General features: G+C 45.6%; 1 protein-coding gene and 1 pseudogene across 7 annotated transcripts in view; one reads left to right on the forward strand and one right to left on the reverse strand.

The window, feature by feature from the left end:
- LOC147015919 (serine/threonine-protein kinase 32B-like) overlaps nucleotides 1-19,295 on the reverse strand; it is a 232,001-nt gene that overhangs the window by 57,985 nt on the left and 154,721 nt on the right. For all 7 annotated transcript variants that reach the window (XM_085848544.1, XM_085848539.1, XM_085848541.1 and 4 more), the window contains 2 exons: nucleotides 19,122-19,295; nucleotides 2,779-2,816 (listed from right to left, as the gene is read on the reverse strand). In XM_085848544.1, coding sequence (XP_085704670.1) covers nucleotides 2,779-2,816; nucleotides 19,122-19,295 — 212 coding nt within the window. The remainder of the gene's footprint in view (nucleotides 1-2,778; nucleotides 2,817-19,121) is intronic.
- LOC147015921 (uncharacterized) lies at nucleotides 7,192-16,869 on the forward strand (annotated as a pseudogene).

Below are 19,295 nucleotides of genomic sequence, written 5' to 3' on the forward strand. Positions count from 1 at the left end.
TTTTTATGATTTTTTTATCAACCGCTGTCACAACGGGAACCCAATGGGTTCACGGGTCGTCTTGTATATTACTAAAACTCTCATAGTCTAGTCTAGTCTAGCCAGGTGCCAGATCCTATCCAACTGGACAAGGATCAAACAACCTCCCAACAACAAACCAGACAACCACATGAGAAGAGGCAGTCATGGTATGATGCAGGAAGTATTTAAATATTGAAATGTAGCCATTATATATTCCCTGGTCAGCCAGTTCCTGAAAGAATTTAGTTATACTTCCCTCATCAACGGACAAAAAAATGAAGATGGGAATAATTGTAGCCATTAAAGAAGTCAGCGTAACAGCTCCATAACAACAGAAAGACCTCTTTTCATCCATTTACTGATTTTAAACAAAAAGGTTTCATATTCGGGTTCCACATCCTTTTCTGCGTTCATCAACCAATCCAAATTTCTGAAAACATAACATATCCTGGCTGTTTGTTTCATTTTAAAGCAGGTGCGAGTTCATTAATGTGGTATATTTATTCTTTACTCGCAAATACCACCCGTCACTTCACTAACAGGAATATTATGAGGGGTGGAGGGGGGGAGAGGGGGGACGAGGGAGAGAGGGGAGAGAGAGCAGGGAGAGAGGAGAGAGGAGGGAGAGGGAGCAAGCAGAGGTGGAGGATCGAGAAGGGGTGGGGGAAGGGAAGACAGTGTGAGGCAAGAGGAAGAGAAGGCAGACATGCAGTGGAGCGTTAATTACCGTCCGGATATGTCCAGAGACAAACACCACCCGGACATGTCTAGATCAAAGCTGGCCGGAGACAAACACAGCCCGGACACGTCTGGAGACAAACACCATCCAGACATAACCACCGTCCGGATATGTCCAGAGACAGAGACAGACAGAGGGGAGGGAGAGTGAGAGAGGTGAGAGAGATATGCTTTATGAGCAACACACACACACACACACACACACACACACACACACACACACACACACACACACACACACACACACACACACACACACACACATTCATATAGATGTTTCAGGGATATGTTCACAAACATTAATCTTTATAAACAGCTGCGTGTGACTGATGGAAAAATATTTGGCTCGGTAATTTAGAAAACACAATAATATGGCAAACGCCTTGGAAATCGGAAGTTATTTCAAAACTCGCTCAGGGTGACTGAGCACGAACCACTCGCTCAGGGGGACGGAGCATGAACCACTCGCTCAGGGTGACGGAGCACGAACCACTCGCTCAGGGTGACGGAGCGTGAACCACTCGCTCAGGGTGATGGAGCATGCACCACTCGCTCAGGGTGATGGAGCACGAACCACTCGCTCAGGGTGACGGAGCATGAACCACTCACTCAGGGTGATGGAGCATGAACCACTTGCTCAGGGTGACGGAGCATGAACCACTCACTCAGGGTGATGGAGCACGAACCACTCGCTCAGGGTGACGGAGCACGAACCACTCGCTCAGGGTGACGGAGCACGAACCACTCGCTCAGGGTGACGGAGCACGAACCACTCGCTCAGGGTGACGGAGCACGAACCACTCGCTCAGGGTGACGGAGCACGAACCACTCGCTCGGGGTGACGGAGCACGAAACACTCGCTCAGGGTGACGGAGCGCGAACCACTCGCTCAGGGTGATGGAGCATGCACCACTCGCTCAGGGTGATGGAGCACGAACCACTCGCTCAGGGTGACGGAGCATGAACCACTCACTCAGGGTGATGGAGCATGAACCACTTGCTCAGGGTGACGGAGCATGAACCACTCACTCAGGGTGATGGAGAACGAACCACTCGCTGAGGGTGACTGAGCACGAACCACTCGCTCAGGGTGACGGAGCACGAACCACTCGCTCAGGGTGAGGGAGCACGAACCACTCGCTCAGGGTGAGGGAGCACGAACTACTCACTCAGGGTGGCGGAGCACGAAAACCACTCCATCAGGGTGACAGAACATGAACCACTCGCTCAGGGTGACGAACAACGAACCACTCGCTCAGGGTGACAGAGCATGAAACACACACACACACACGTATTAGTATAAACTCCATCCATCCATCCATCCATCGGGACCAGACTCTGTTCTGAGCGTTGGTGCTGCCAATGCAGTCTCCTTGGCTATTAAGTACAATCCTGGACGGGTCGCCTCTCCGACACAGGCTACCAGCAAGCTGGCACTCATTTTGCCGACCTTGCAAGGATGACAGGCAGAGTCAACCCCACCTGGTATTAATTCAACAGCCAAGTGGAATTTGAACTCAGCATGCTAGGATCCCAAGCCCACCACCCGAACCATTAAGCCAACACCAGGTATTTAGATAAACTCAAGGGCCTGCATCCTTTTTGCATTATTCACATTGCACACATGGTGGACTTAACACCATAATAAAGAGACCATTTCATACAATGGAGGATGTCATTGCATCGCAAGGTGAAGGCATTCGAAATAAATAAATAGAGTTGAAAAACACACAAGAGTTTGATGTGCAAGGAAATGAGCTGATGTATTTGTCCTAAAAATAGACTCCGGGGCAGCAGTGTGGGGGTTTGACATGGCATGGCAGCGGTTGGCTTCAAAGGCTTGACAGAAAATGTAGGACTCCACATAAATCCGACGAGCATTAAGGAAAAAAAAATAAAACAAGATGAACCCAGTTGGCACAGATGAGTAAAGCTTTGTCAAAAAAAAAACAAAAACACTTGCGAGGTAAGAATGTAGAGGAAAACAAAATAATGATGCATTATCAGTCAATATCTCACCGTGTTCATCCAGAAGCACATTGTCTGGTTTGATGTCTCTGCGGAATAGAGGAGTTTAAATAATTACATGTGCTGTAATTTTCGACATCTTTTCAAACTTTTTTTACGATATGAAAAAGGAAACTTCACCAATTCAATCATTTTCATCCACCTGCTGCTCATGCAGACATTTAAATGTTGATGATGGTGTAATTGATAACGCTGGAACCTTAAACATCTACAAGCCACTTGGCTCCTCCAACTCTATTCCTCCCACTCCCAACCATGCCCTTCACTCCCCCACACCCCTTACCTCGGGCACTGAAGCAAAAGTAAAAAGGTTCACGTGACATATTTTGATGGACCGGAGGAAACCAATAAAGACATGAAAGTTCATAATGCAAACACAACCAGCCAAATCGAGTAAGCAACTCCTTTGTATTTCACAGGCACTTGGCCTGCCTTCTGCACTGCATCCCATTCAAAATTCGACGATCAAAAAAATAATAATAATAATAATAATAATAATAATAATAATAATAATAATAATAATAATAAACAAATAACTGCCATCTGCTTTTCCTGCCAACAGACTGTTTATGTTTTTAAATCTCTTTTCTCACCTTGACTTAGCAAAAGCAAAGAGATTGGAATTTATATTCTTTCGGTTTTTTTGGTATGTTTTTAACAGTGACAAATTAGTCTGGCGGGGGGGGGGGGGGGAAGGGGGTGCGAAGGCAGGTGGGAAGGTATGGGGGGAGATATTGATCCTGATTATCAGAAACATCAAGCAATTAGTGGACCCAAGGTACATATTGGCTTGGCGGATGATTGATTAACTGAACTGCGAAAACAGGATGACATCGCAGAACACCTGATCTCCTGAAGAGAAAAAGGAAATCCGGCTGTGGATTTTTTTTTTAAACAAATAAATGCTACTGAATTTTTTTTTTATTATTATTTTACAAAAAAAACCCATCACAATGATGCCAGAGGCAGTATGGCAGCCTGGCAGGGACTGTTATCGTTATATTAAGTAGAAAGTTCTTAACTTGTCCATAACTAAGGCAGCAATTTCTTCCACAAGTTCAAACCATTCAAATTCATTCAAATGATGTTCGACTTCAACAATTCAAAATGTCAGGTGTATTTTACCAGTGATACTCACGACAAGGTCGGTCTAAATGTCTCATAAACTTTTTTTACAAACTCCCATTTGGATTAACTCTTCAATCAAAAGCCTGAGATTTGAATCCCTTGGACCTTATATCAAGTTGTCTGTCGGGTAATAACATCTGGACGCCATTACCATCACATGTTCAGCTTAAAACCTGACAATTGTAATCTGCGACAGCCGATCTCCACAAACGATTGGTGCGGAAAAGTGAAGCGCCTACGCTTTCGTCATTTGCAACTGATACTCACCATTCTGACTCACCCCGGGCAGATATCCACGGTTAAAGGATCATTTCAGGTCATGCCTAAAGTTTTCCAGTGATTACAGGCCTTTCTGTATTGAATTATATGCCTCACTTACCATGGCAGGTGAATTTTGGGGATGACTCAACAAGGAGATCCTTTTGACTTATATATCCAACACATGGCCTGAAAATTCTCGAGCTTTGCCCACCAACAAAATATTATTATTCGATTGAAATGTTCTTGGATTTTTGTACTCAAATCACATCGTATAATAACAAATTTGTCAGCTGATATAATGCAGCTTGTGCTCACCCCCAAGCTGCCAGGATTTGGTTTGGATTCCAGTCATGTACCATGCTCTCTCTATGCAGAGCATCAGTTCACCAAAGTAGTTTCTTGGCTAGGGATACAATACTGGACAGGTCGCCACTCCAACTCGGGATACCAGCAAGCTGGTACTCATTTTGCAGACCTCAGAAGGATGACAGGCAGAGTCAACCCCATCTGGTACGAATTCAACAGCCGAGTGGGATTTGAACTCAGGACCCTAGGATCCCAAGCCCACCACCCGAATCATTTGGCCAACACCAGGCATATGGTATACACTTTATAGAAGTCAGTTGATTTACGAACCGGAATGTTGAACTTCAAAAACAAAGTGCTGGCAATCAACTTGCAATATAAATGTTCAAAGATTTCATCTTTTTTATGTTGAAAGCTACAGTCACGGACTGAATAGTCCTTATGGAGGCCAAGCCTTAAATAAAATTACTGCATGAATAGAAAAGTAAACAAAGAAAGAATAGTCCAAGAGTTTTTGAGAAAGAAAAAATCTACATTTTTAAAAGGGGAGGGTCATAAGTGTTTTGGAAGACGTGAGAAGGTAAAGAGTTCCAGAGTTTGGCAGTGGAGGGGAAGAAACAAACATCGTAACGGCCCACCCTTGAGTTGCCAATGGCCACACAATAATCATGTGACCTTGTGGCTTGTCGCGTATTCTTTGGTCTCGCGAATGGTGGAGGTACACAAGCAGCAAGTTCTTGCGAGCAGAAACCAAAGTAATATCTGTATAAAAGAGAAAGAGAGCCTACTTTGTGGTGTAATTTGAGCGGGTCGAGTTTTGAAGTCACATTGGTCGAGTTGACAAGTCGAATAACTTTGTATTCAATTCTGTCCAGGAAGTATGTGGAGCTGGAACCTCCCCAGATGTGAGAGCAGTACTCCATACAAGGACTAATTAACCCTTTATATAGTTGGAGCAACTGTTCAGAAGAGAAGAATCTTCGACATCTGAACAGGACTCCTAATTTCTTCGAGGCAGATAAATTTGATGTTCGAGTGATACCTAGTAGGTTTATTGTATCACAAGGTGTAATTGTAGAGCTTTCAAAGGAGATTGGAGAGGTGAGAGGAGTTTTAGAGAGAGATGAGAAGAAATTGAGTTTTTGAGGCATTAAATTTAACTTGATTACATTTGCCCCACTGGGAGATTTTGTCAAAATCTGAATTTAAAGACGTGGCTGTGATGAAACGAGATGTAGATCGAGTGAGGGAAGATGGGGCAGATGGGAAAGACATAGAGGAATGTAATGTTGAGTCATCAGCATACGAGTGCATTTGGTTATTTGTGGAAGAAAGAAGGTCATTGATAAAAAGAAAGAAGAGTGTTGGGGACAGGACGGAACCCTGAGGTGCACTGCTGTTGATGGGGAAGGGGGTTGATGTTGAACCATCAACAATTACGGTGATAGAGCGGTCGGAGAGAAAGTTCGATATGAGAGAGCAGAGTGAAGGAGGAAAGCCGAAAGAGGGAAGCTTGGATATCAAACCCCGATGCTAAACTCTGTCAAAGGCTTTTGAGATATCAAGGCCTAAAACAAAAGATTCGCGAAAGTCTCTCAAAGAAGAGGCCCAGACATTCGTAATGTAAGAAAGGATATCACCTGTCCATCTTGCCTTGTGAAAGCCATATTGGTGATCAGATAGAAGACTGAGATTCAAGATGCTTGAGAAAATGGGAATTGAGAATACATCAAAGACTGGAAACAGTAGAAGTCAGAGCAAGAGGATGGTATTTAGAAGGGTTTGAACAATCACCCTTCTTTAAAATAGGTTGTACTAAGGCATGTTTGCAGTTGTAACAAAAACGAAACAAACGAGCAAGCACGGGTGCAAGTTCTGAAGCACATTCCTTCAAGACACGGGGAGGAATGCCATCTTGCCCATCGGCCTTGCTTATGTCCAGAGAGAGAGAGAGAGGAGTATTTTTTTGACTGCATGAAAAGAGATTATAGGGAGGGACATAGGATTGGTGAGGGGAGCATCAGAGGGAGATGGAATGTTAGAGTCATCCAGAGTGGAGTTGGAGGAGAAAAGAGAACCAAAAAGAGTTGCTTTATCAGTCAGAGAGACAGCAAAGTTAAGGGAGAGCGACAGAAGTTGTTGGAGATACTTTTAGCTAAGGACCAGAAAGATCTATTTCATGAAAGAAGATGAGAGGTTGTCACATTTCTTTTGAATAAAGGAATACTTTGCCTCATGAATAACATATTTGCAATGATTTCTGGCAGATTTGAAAGCTGAATGCGAGTCGGAGGAAGAAGAGTTTTTCCATGTCCGATATGCCGCATCCCTTGCACGAATGGCCACAGAGCAGGAATTGTTGAACCAAGAATTGGTAAGAGAGATAGATTTGAAAGAGAAGGGTATATAAGACTCCATTCCTGCAACAATAACCTCAGCTATACATTCAGCAGAGATAGAGGCATTGCCCAAGTAGAGACAGTAGTCTTTCCAGGGAAAGTCAGAAAATACGTTTCATAAACCAGTCCAGTCAGCATTATTGAAATGCCAATACTGGCGTTTTGTCGGAGTAGTCGGAGGATAAGTAGTGGTAAGTCAAGTGATGTTCACAAGACTGTGGTCAGAAGAACCAATTGGAGGTGAAATTTCGTAGATGTAATGCAACAGATTGGAAATGAATAATAAATCCAAAGTATTGGTAGTGTGGTCATGACGATCTGGGATATGGGTCGGTGGGATATGGTGGGTGATAATTTGTTCCAAATCATTAAGAATGGAAAATGTAAGAGCTTCAACCCATCAAACGTCCATGTGGGAAGATTTCAGCCACTCCCTGCGTGCATGCATACAATGTACACATTGAAGTCTCCGAGATAGAGAAATTCTACTTGAGGGTGTTCGGATGTCATGGCCTCATGGCAAGAGTTGAGATAGTCAAATAAATCTTGGTTTCTCAAGTGCAAAAGACAGAATTCAGGAGCAGTTGGGTATGAGAGAGGAGAGAGAGGGGGAGAGAGAGAGAGAGAGAGAGAGAGAGAGAGAGAGAGAGAGAGAGAGAGAGAGAGAGAGAGAGAGAGAGAGAGAGAGAGAGAGAGAGAGAGAGAGAGAGAGAGAGAGAGAGAGAGAGAGAGAGAGAGAGAGAGAGAGAGAGAGAGAGAGAGAGAGAGAGAGAGAGAGAGAGAGAGAGAGAGAGAGAGAGAGAGAGAGAGAGAGAGAGAGAGAGAGAGAGAGAGAGAGAGAGAGAGAGAGAGAGAGAGAGAGAGAGAGAGAGAGAGAGAGAGAGAGAGAGAGAGAGAGAGAGAGAGAGAGAGAGAGAGAGAGAGAGAGAGAGAGAGAGAGAGAGAGAGAGAGAGAGAGAGAGAGAGAGAGAGAGAGAGAGAGAGAGAGAGAGAGAGAGAGAGAGAGAGAGAGAGAGAGAGAGAGAGAGAGAGGGGGAGAGAGAGAGAGAGAGAGAGAGAGAGAGAGAGAGAGAGAGAGAGAGAGAGAGAGAGAGAGAGAGAGAGAGAGAGAGAGAGAGAGAGAGAGAGAGAGAGAGAGAGAGAGAGAGAGAGAGAGAGAGAGAGAGAGAGAGAGAGAGAGAGAGAGAGAGAGAGAGAGAGAGAGAGAGAGAGAGAGAGAGAGAGAGAGAGAGAGAGAGAGAGAGAGAGAGAGAGAGAGAGAGAGAGAGAGAGAGAGAGAGAGAGAGAGAGAGAGAGAGAGAGAGAGAGAGAGAGAGAGAGAGAGAGAGAGAGAGAGGGAGAGAGAGAGAGAGAGAGAGAGAGAGAGAGAGAGAGAGAGGGGGAGAGAGAGAGAGAGAGAGAGAGAGAGAGAGAGAGAGAGAGAGAGAGAGAGAGAGAGAGAGAGAGAGAGAGAGAGAGAGAGAGAGAGAGAGAGGGGGAGAGAGAGAGAGAGAGAGAGAGAGAGAGAGAGAGAGAGAGAGAGAGAGAGAGAGAGAGAGAGAGAGAGAGAGAGAGAGAGAGAGAGAGAGAGAGAGAGAGAGAGAGAGAGAGAGAGAGAGAGAGAGAGAGAGAGAGAGAGAGAGAGAGAGAGAGAGAGAGAGAGAGAGAGAGAGAGAGAGAGAGAGAGAGAGAGAGAGAGAGAGAGAGAGAGAGAGAGAGAGAGAGAGAGAGAGAGAGAGAGAGAGAGAGAGAGAGAGAGAGAGAGAGAGAGAGAGAGAGAGAGAGAGAGGAGAGAGAGAGAGAGAGAGAGAGAGAGAGAGAGAGAGAGAGAGAGAGAGGGGGAGAGAGAGAGAGAGAGAGAGAGAGAGAGAGAGAGAGAGAGAGAGAGAGAGAGAGAGAGAGAGAGAGAGAGAGAGAGAGAGAGAGAGAGAGAGAGAGAGAGAGAGAGAGAGAGAGAGAGAGAGAGAGAGAGAGAGAGAGAGAGAGAGAGAGAGAGAGAGAGAGAGAGAGAGAGAGAGAGAGAGAGAGAGAGAGAGAGAGAGAGAGAGAGAGAGGGGGAGAGAGAGGGAGAGAGAGAGAGAGAGAGAGAGAGAGAGAGAGAGAGAGAGAGAGAGAGAGAGAGAGAGAGAGAGAGAGAGGGGAGAGAGAGAGAGAGAGAGAGAGAGAGAGAGAGAGAGAGAGAGAGAGAGAGAGAGAGAGAGGGGAGAGAGAGAGAGGGGAGAGAGAGAGAGAGGGAGAGAGAGAGAGAGAGAGAGAGAGAGAGAGAGAGAGAGAGAGAGAGAGAGAGAGAGAGAGAGAGAGAGAGAGAGAGAGAGACGGGAGAGAGAGACGGGAGAGACGGGAGAGAGAGACGGGAGAGAGAGAGAGAGAGAGGGAGAGAGAGAGGGGAGAGAGAGAGAGGGGAGAGAGAGAGAGAGAGAGAGAGAGAGAGAGAGAGAGAGGGGAGAGAGAGAGAGGGGAGAGAGAGAGAGGGAGAGAGAGAGAGGGAGAGAGAGGGGAGAGAGAGAGAGAGGGGAGAGAGAGAGAGAGAGAGGGGAGAGAGAGAGAGAGAGGGGAGAGGGGAGAGAGAGGGGAGAGGGGAGAGAGAGGGGACAGGGGAGAGAAAGAGAGGGGGAGGGAGAAAGAGAGAGAGAGAGAGAGAGAGAGAGAGAGAGAGAGAGAGAGAGAGAGAGAGAGAGAGAGAGAGAGAGAGAGGTTGGGGACACAATATCTTGAAGCTCAATTCGCAATTTTTTGCTATACAGTGATACAGCTAAAGGGGTTGTCATTAAAATTTCACAAGATTTTCATTTGATAAGGATAAACAGTTGAAAAATAAGCTTACACAAAATCACCTTCATTTGGAAGAATTTGCATGGAGGCCATCTTCATATTACACATAAAAAATGGCAGATTTCCCCCTGCCCCAACCCCACCCCCTTTACCTCCAGTATCTGCTGTGCATTTCTTTTTGGCTGTATGTTAATTATGATATTTCCTTGTCATCTGGGTTATGTATAACACCGTGGCATTGGACAGCTGACAAAATAGCTCAGCCTTTGAGTTGTCCGGTCTAAGTTCAAGTCCGAGCTACAAAGTGTCATGCTGGTTAGGACACTGCATCATTGAGGGGATACTATCAATACCATCCTTCAAGGGAGACATTGAGCCAGCTTTTCCCACTGCTCGCATTTACTGGTGGACATGAAAAAAAAATCCCACGGTGCCTTTCAAGAAGAGTAGTCCCATGATTGTCGGTGTATGGGCCAAATTCCAAATTCCTGCCCTGCAGTACAGAGGCAAGATCAAATTTGTTATTGAGTCCTGGTCAAATATATACTCTCTGGATGAAGACATCGACAGAAGTTTAAATTTCGTTTAGATTTGACAAACCCACGAATGACAATCACGAATGCAACCAAGTGTTCTATAACCAAGTGTTACTCGCATAGTTAATAGTAACAAATCATCTACTCATTAGTGGAAATTGCAAGTCTGCATGGGAAAATAATTGTTGCCCTCAAGAGCATGAAATGAGCACGCAATCTAAACAGCCTATCTTCTTACAATTTGTCTTGGACACAGTGAAGCCCCTTGGCAGCACTAATAGTGCTCAAAATCCCTCCCGAAGTATCCCCTTCCCTGAGAATCACCAAGATGATACTACGAGTACTCACCATTCATCTGAATGCCTGCAGTGGATTGGCCTGTTCGTGTTCTGTTCTGATCTGAACCACTGGCCCATGATGCAGCTGAACTGAGATTCAAATCCCATACGCTGTATGTGTTTGTCAATTGTCAACTCCATCCATCCATTGGGACCATACTCTGTGCAGAGTGTTGTTGCTGCCTAAGCAGTCTCCTGGGCTATTGGGCACAATCCTGGACGGGTCGCCACTCCAACACAGGATACCAGCAAGCTGGCACTCATTTTGCCGACCTCCGAAGGATTACAGGCAGAGTCAATCCCACATGGTATTATTTCAACAGCCAAGTGGGATTTCAACTCAGGATCCTGGAATCCCAAGCCCACCACCAAACCATTAAGCCAACACCAGGCATAATTGCCAACTTATGTCCTTGTAATTCCTGTAAAAAGTACACGGATGTCTGCTGATGTCTTTATTCTGCATGTGGTATATATGCAAGCTCAACGATGAGCATTAAATTTTCATCATATGCACAAGTCTGAGCATAATTTGAGCAAAAATGGCATTACCTTTTGGACAGTTTGACATTAATGGTTCTTAATCATGCCGTGACATTGTATCGCAGTATTTCAGGTGCTTTGATGTGGAGAGAAATATGGAATTGATGCATTATTCAAGAAGCACTTGTTCACACACCTTACCTTACAAACCCGCACCGAAACACACGTACATGCTCAGGGAACGGAAATTAACGTCACGTTAAAATTGTTTTGTTGAAGCTCATTTGGTTTCTGTAACACGAACTTTCCACGCGCAACTCGTGTTGGGGGTCTGCAGGCAAGGATCCACGGCGTAGATCTGGAGTGACCGTCTGCCGTGTCGCCCTTTGCATGACCGTTGCTTTGTTCCACTGCCTGCTGTTCCCTTTCGAGCAGCCGCAGGTGAAACCAAATGGTTGACCTTCTGAACATTGGTTTTGTATCATTTGCTGATGACATGTTTACACTACGATTTACATTGTAGATTATTGTGGCTGCAATTATGTTAAGGTACTTATGCCCCTTCCACAATACAAAAATGCACGTTGTATGGAATTACCAACATGTCGATTGAGGTCTGCTAACCATCGTGGGAAGCAAGGACAAGCTGACTTCTGGCCGGTAACCCTTCGACAGAGAAAAAAGGCTTATCCTTGTTTGAAGATTCAGCAGAAGCCCCCTTTACTTCTCCCTCCTGTAATGCTCACACGATCAATTTTTTTTTTTTCCAAATCATGACATATTAGCAGATTATGTCATAATATATACTGTAGGACCTCACTATTCGCGGATTCGCAGGTCATAAAGTGTGACCTGCTTTGACATTTACACTTCACGTAGTTGCAGGATTTTTGGGGGGGTTTTTTGGTCTCCTACATCACTTCAGGACTGGTGTCACCCTTTGCATGACCATCTCCTCTATCCACCTTGGAAATTGGAAATCAGCTAACATCACAGCATTACGTAAAAAAGGTGCAAAAACGGATCCCCTTAACCACAGCCCAACTAGCTCACTGTACTGCCAATCATCAGCAAGGTTATGGATTCCATAATTGCAGTTGACATAAAATCATTCCTTTTCTCCAACAGCCTCATCTCATATCATCAATTCAGATTCAGACCTGGTCATTCCACTTTAGACATGTTGCTTCTACTCTCCCAAAAATGGTGGAGACCCTCAATGTCAGACATGAGATCAGGGCAGTCTCCCTGAACATATCTCGAGCTTTTGACACAGTCTGGTACCCTACCTTACTCTCCAAACTATCTGCCAATGGAATCCAAGGCCAACTCCACTCTTGGAATACCTACTTCCTCCACTCTCACAGCCAACATGTGGCTCCCAAAGGAATCCTTTCATCTCCTCTCCCTGTCAAGCCTGAAGTACCCCAAGGCATTGTTCTAAATCCCATATTATTCCTAATCTTCATCGGTGATTTCACTGACTCTCGAAAATCCTCTTTATCTCTTTGCTGATGACTCCACTCTCTGCCGTGACATCTCTCAACCTTCTGACAGACGGGCTGCAGCCTTTTCCCTCTCTTCAGACCGAGACAAAATCACAAACTGATCAAACACAATCTTGCTTATGTATCCATATTGTCCACACTTTGCATTTTCCTTGAAATCTCATCGTTAACTGCATCCCTTGTTTGTCTGTCTCCGTCAACTTTCTCCCTCCGTCCTGCTGTTGGTGTAAAAAATGAAAAAAATATATACATATACAAAGAAAGGACAGAGGGGAGGGAGAGAGGAGGGATGGAGGAGCAAGGAGGAAGGGGGGAGCAAGGAAAAGTGAGGGAGTGAGTGAGGGGGGAGCGAAGAGGGGGTGAGGAAGGGGGAGCTAGGAAGGGGGAAAGAGCGAAGAAAAGGGTGTGTGGGGAGAGTGACGCCTCACCATACGTCGCTATACATACACTTCAGGAGAGAGGGGGTAGAAGTGAAGAGGGTGGGGGAGAGAGGAGGGGGACGGGGAAGTGGGGAGAGGGAAGGGGTTTGGGAGGAGGTAAGCGTAAGGGGAGGGGGTCCTGGACTTGTGTTTGTTTGGTTGACTTGAGGGGGAAATGGGGGTCGGGGCTCAATTTGCATTTGGTAATGGGACTTGTCGAGAAGGGGTGTGGGGTAGTGCTTGATTGAACAAAGTTGGGTACATTAAAACTGCATGTTAATATAGCATGTGGAGACCACCCAGAGATGTCCATGGGGGGGGGGGGGGTGGAGAGAGGAGGGGGTTTTAAAGGAGGAAAGTGTGAAGATAGGAGGAGGGGAGACGGAATGAGGTGAAGGGAAGGCAGCATGAGAGGAAGGGAAGGAGGAGTGAGGAGAAGTGAAGGGAAGGCAGTGTGAAGGGAAGGGAAGGTGGTGTGAGGAGAAGGGAAGGTGGTGTGAGGAGAAGGGAAGGTGGTGTGAGGGGAAGGGAAGGTGGTGTGAGGGGAAGGCAAGGCGGTGTGAGGTGAAGGGAAGGCAGCATGAGAGGAAGGGAAGGTGGTGTGAGGAGAAGGGAAGGTGGTGTGAAGGGAAGGCAAGGAGTGTGAGGGGAAGGGAAGGCAGTGTGAGGGAAAGGGAAGGAAGTATGAGGGGAAGGCAAGGCAGTGTGAGGGGAAGGGAAGGTGGTGTGAGGGGAAGGGAAGGTGGTGTGAAGGCAGCATGAGGGGAAGGCAAGGCCGTGTGAGGGGAAGGCAAGGCCGTGTGAGGGGAAAGCAAGGCCGTGTGAGCGGAAGGCAAGGCAGCGTGAGGAGAAGGGAAGGCCGTGTGAGGGGGAGGCAAGGCCGTGTGAGGGGAAGGCAAGGCAGCGTGAGGGGAAGGCAAGGCCGTGTGAGGGGAAGGCAAGGCCGTGTGAGGGGAAGGCAAGGCCGCGTGAGGGGAAGGCAAGGCCGTGTGAGGGGAAGGCAAGGCAGCGTGAGGGGAAGGCAAGGCCGTGTGAGGGGGAGGCAAGGCCGTGTGAGGGGAAGGCAAGGCAGCGTGAGGGGAAGGCAAGGCCGTGTGAGGGGAAGGCAAGGCAGCGTGAGGGGAAGGCAAGGCAGCATGAGGGAAAGAGAAGAGAAGGGTGATAAAATGTGCCCAAACAGCAACATTTACTTTTTAACCACCAGACTCTATATAAAACCAGGCAGAAGCCTTTAAAACCCATGCTATCTACCTGACAAAGGCCTCCCTGCGTGCATGCATACATGAATGCTCGCACATGCAGCGACCTTTGCACCCCTCCGGTCGGCTCACTCTGAATTTCATTCGTCCTTGCTACACTCTGGGGAAGCCGTTTTACATTCAAAACTAAACCATCAGTCCTTAACACTCCCATTAAAAGAGGGAGACGGATGGGGGGGGGGTTGAGGGGGAGCAGGAGAGTGAAAGAGGAGGGAGGGGAAGAAGAGAGGATAAAAGGGAGGGGGAAAGGAGGTAGGAGGAAGTGAGGAGGGATGGGGCGCTCAGAGGAGGTGGGAGAGAAGGGGGATAGGGGTGGGAGAGAGAGAATGGTGGGAAAGAGAACAGGGAGGGCGGGGGGTGGGGGAGAGGGAAGAGTAAGGAGGGGGAGAGGAGAGGGGGGATACCAGCAGATGTAATGCCCAGTTTAATGTCCATCCGAGAGATGGCACACACATTGATGAATCACCCTGTCTGGGAAACACCACGATAATAGTTTATGGCTGCGTCAGGATCTTAACCCAGGCTCAAGTTAGGGAATTTTAGCAAATTGTATTGACCATCTGTGAAAAAATTGCTTACCAAAAAATTTCTTCACTAATGCATTCATCTAGGTGTCTACTAACTCCTATCAATTAGTGCAAACACAAATCCTTGTGGAAAATTCTGGGGAGGCAATCAAAGTTCAGGTGCTCAGAGGGCCTGCGCGAAAAAAAAATCGGAAAATTAACTTTTGCCAATATTGACTTGTGGGATGTCTAACTAGCGGTTTTTGGGGTGCAGAATTGATTCCAACCATTAGATTTGAGGAAAAATGAATCCCTGGCCGTAAAATATTGATATGATACATTTTTAGATATCTCAGACTGTGTTTTGCGGTAATTTGGCTCAATTGATTCAGATTGTTCAAATTGTGCTGAAACCAGCATACAACATTTTTGAAACCACTGCTATATTGTTGGTTATACTTGTGCTCATGCTCAGTAGAATCCTCTGTGTTAGCTGACGTTAGCTAAGAGCTTTTAGCTATAAAATTATTGTGTACCGGACTCAATAGAAGTTTAATATAGTCAACGTAGAGTGGATCTATTAATGTTAAAACACATCACTGTATGTGTGTTCTGTCTGTTTTGTGTCAAAATTTCATGTCCTGTCTGTTGTTTACAAAAAAATATCCTATTTTTTTGGACAGTATGGACAAGGATGTGACTGAACCTGGCTTGAGGTGTTTCATCTGTGGTTTCACTTGCAAGCCTCAGATCTGGATCCAAAGTAAATGGCGAGAAGCTGGTCATTGACTCACTGAAGCTATTCAACCACCTCATTGTCATCAGTGAGCATGAAGTCAAGACCAAAGAAGCTCTGCGCTTTGAGTTGACGCCAAAACCGATGTCTCTGTTTGACAAAAATCAAAAGTTGCGAAAGCCAGACAAGGCTACCCTGGCAAGGTCCCTGAAGGCATGTGTGGCACCTGTCGAACAACCCCCCTGCACAAGCCTTGTGGTTGATGGTTGGTGGCTCCTGCACAATGTCAAGTGGGAGGCTAACCTTACTTGGAAGGATGTTGCCGAGAGCTACCTCCGGTTTGTGAAGTCTGTGGGGAGCCATCGCCTCCGGATAACGGTGGTCTTTGACGGATATGGCAGCTCCACCAAGGACCATGACAACTTGAGACGAACAAAGAATGCATGCTGTGACATTCAGATTCGTCTGGATCTCAAAATCATCATTGCAAGAGAAAAGTTCCTCGATAACAAGAACAACAAAGCCCAGCTCGTTCTGCTACTTGCTGAGACATTTAGTAGGAATGGAATCAGTATACAGCAATGCTTGGATGACGCCGACACCTCCATCGTCCGCGCAGCTCTAGATGAGGCAAGAGAATCCCCTGTCGAGGTAAGGGCTGAAGACACAGACGTCCTGGTTATGCTGATTAATCATGTTGCAGACCATCCGATCTTCCTCACGACAGCCGAAGAAACATCTTATGATGTCGGAAAGATCCGGGAGGCCGTCCCAGAGATATACCGGAGGTATCTCATCTTCTTGCACAGCTTCTCTGGCTGCGATACAGTGTCTGCAATTTTTGGGTTTAGCAAACCAACTTTGCTAAGCAAGCTCTGCAAGACTGATGATGCAAGACTGATGAAGCAGAGAGGGCAATGGACGTGTTTATGGACATCCAAGCTGAGAAAGGTGATATCATTAAAGCAGGCTGTGATCTTTTCATGCTCATGTTCCATGGGAAATCCTCCAAAGACTTGGAAGACTTGAGATTCGACATCTTCAGCAAGCGAGCTGCTACTGGGAGCATAAAACCTGAGAAACTCCCCCCAACAACAGGAGCTGCAGCACAGCACTCTCTCCGAGCTTACCTCCAGACTAGAGACTGGCTGATGCTGCAAAGTCCGTCGGTGGATGCCCGGATATACACCAGTCCCTTCTACAGACCCCATTGCACCAGACTACCTCCTGACGTTTGCCAGCTGCAACTGTGCGGGGGACTGCAGCTCACTCAGGTGCTGCTGTAAAAAGCAAGGAGTCAAGTGTATTTCTGCTTGCGGCATCTGTCATGGCAACTCTTGCCTGAACATAAACCAGCTGGATGACAAGACGAGTGAGGAAGATACTGGGGAGTTTGATGAATAAGGTTGTAAAAGCTGATGAAGCAACATTTCCATTGAGCACAGTTCTGTTAAAAATGTGAATAAAATACATTTTATATGATCAAGGAGTGTTTTTCTCAAAAATAATGGTTGGAATCAATTCAGCACCCCCAAAAAACCCCAAGTTAAACATCCCACAAGTCAATATTGGCAAAAGTTAATTTTCCGATTTTTTTTTTTCGCGCAGGCCCTCTGAGCACCCAAACTTTGATTGGCTCCCCAGAATTTTCCACAAGGATTTGTGTTTGCACTAATTGATAGGTGTTAGTAGACACCTCGATGAATACGTTAGTGAAGAAATTTTTTGGTAAGCAATTATTTCACAGATGGTCCATACAATTTGCTAAAATTCCCTAACTATATACAGTGCGATCATGTGTACCGCTCAGCTTTCCTGCCATGATGTAGCGATTCATTACTTTGTAACAAGTGAAAACATTTTTTACTCATTGGAATCATCTAATTTGTTTTGCCTTCGTAACTCCAGAGATGTCCGCATGGAGAACCGAACTGCAGTATCGCCATGGAAGCTTGTTGAGACCGAAGCTTGAAGAGTGCTCGCTAAGTGGCTTAAGCACTCAAACAAGCACTCCAATTAAATGGTTGAACAAAGTTTTGAAAATGAAACGTGAAAAATGCCAATATATATATATATATATATATATATATATATATATATATATATATATATATATATATATATATATATATATATACATACATACATATATACATATACATACATACATATACACTGTGGTAATTACACACTATACACAGTACATATACATATACATATACATTATCTGTGCATGCCACTTTCTCCTGACTTTAAACTTCCAAAGAAATCCATGATACTCATGTAATTTGTTAAATAACCATCGACAGCCAAGTGGACTCGATTATATGCTCCCTCCCCCTCCCCCCCCCCCCCACACCGATTATTTGTTTTGTGTACAGCAATAGCTTCATTATATGTTCCAAAATTTCTTATTTGCAGTTTGCTTACTCACCAACATTTAAACCCAACAGGAAACCTATCACCAAACTATCAAAGGCCGGTCACCATCTGGGTATTCTCCACAGACCAAAGGCAATACTGAGCAACATTGAACTCAACGATGCATTAGGGTTTCATATAGAGCTCCATGCAGTATCGCTCCCCACTCTGGGCTGGTGCTCTTACTTCACACCTTGCTCATGTCGAGGTGATCCAAAAAAGGCCGTCCGCACCATTGGTATCTCAAGACATAAGGTGGATTCTCAAAGATGTCACTCTGCCACTGATGGCAAGTCGGTGGGCTCTCTATTTGATGAAGCTTGCATCTGGTTTTGCTCCTCTTCTTCTATTTCTGTCCTCCCCAAGCTACCCCTAGGTGACATGCATTCCTCACCTCGACTCACTCTCCCAAAGTCCACACTGGTTGCTCAACTACATTAATTTGTCCCTTTATTCTCCCAATTGTGGAGTCATTGCCATGCATCCGTTGTCTCGTCCTTCTCATATCAGTCTTTCTCTGTGCTGCCTGTCATGAACTCAAGTGCTCATCCATGCACATCCACAATCTCTTCCACATACGCTGATTCGTTCCCATTCTCCTCCTTTCCGGGCCATTGTTGCTCGTTGCTGTGTCATTCCTCCTTTCATCCTTGTATACATATACCTCATACCCTCTCGTCGTTTGTAAGCCTGCTGCCATTTGTCATTTAGCTCCACCATGACCCTTGTATATAAAAAAAAACATATCACGTCACAGAATCCCCAATATTCTTAATGATCGAGCCTTTGGGGAAAGTCTCTCGCCTCCCACCCACCACCTCCCAGCCCCCATGCAAAATGAATAGAGGTACAAAAATGCTTTTTGAATTTTCATTTTACTTATTAAATGTAGGACAAAGCAACCTGGATCTTCTTTTAGATTTCAGTCAATTTTTCCCCCAAATGAAGAGAGCTCAGTGAAACGCAACAAATCACATCGAATAATGCTCATGACATACAGTGGAATGATTTTTGACATCAAAACAAGGTAATTATACACTTTGGAATCCTCACTCATAATTACATTGAGAACTTTTTTTTTTACAGGATCTAAGGATTGTAGTTGAGCTGCTTTTTAGTTTTCCACAAATATATACCTTAAAACAGTTGTATTCAATTGTACGACATAGCCAACACGATTCAATCATGTGAGTACGTATCGTGTTTTCTTCCTCCACAATCTGCACATTTGATTAATTCGTTCCAGTAGTTTTAATGAAAGTAAAACAATAAAATGCACAAACCTGTGTATAATGCCTTGGGTTTGCAGGTAATCGAGAGCGAGAGAAAGTTCGCACAGGTAAAGGTGAACCACTGCTTCTGAAAAGCGGGTGTGCCGTTGTAAATGAAACCGCAGGTCACCACCAAGCAGCAAGTCCACAACCATGAACATATCCTCCACATCCTGGAAGGAATAC

Source organism: Eptatretus burgeri, chromosome 12 (assembly GCF_056783735.1).
Source record: "Eptatretus burgeri isolate ZD-2024b chromosome 12, Ebu_testis_v1, whole genome shotgun sequence".
Classification (NCBI taxonomy): Eukaryota; Metazoa; Chordata; class Myxini; order Myxiniformes; family Myxinidae; genus Eptatretus; species Eptatretus burgeri.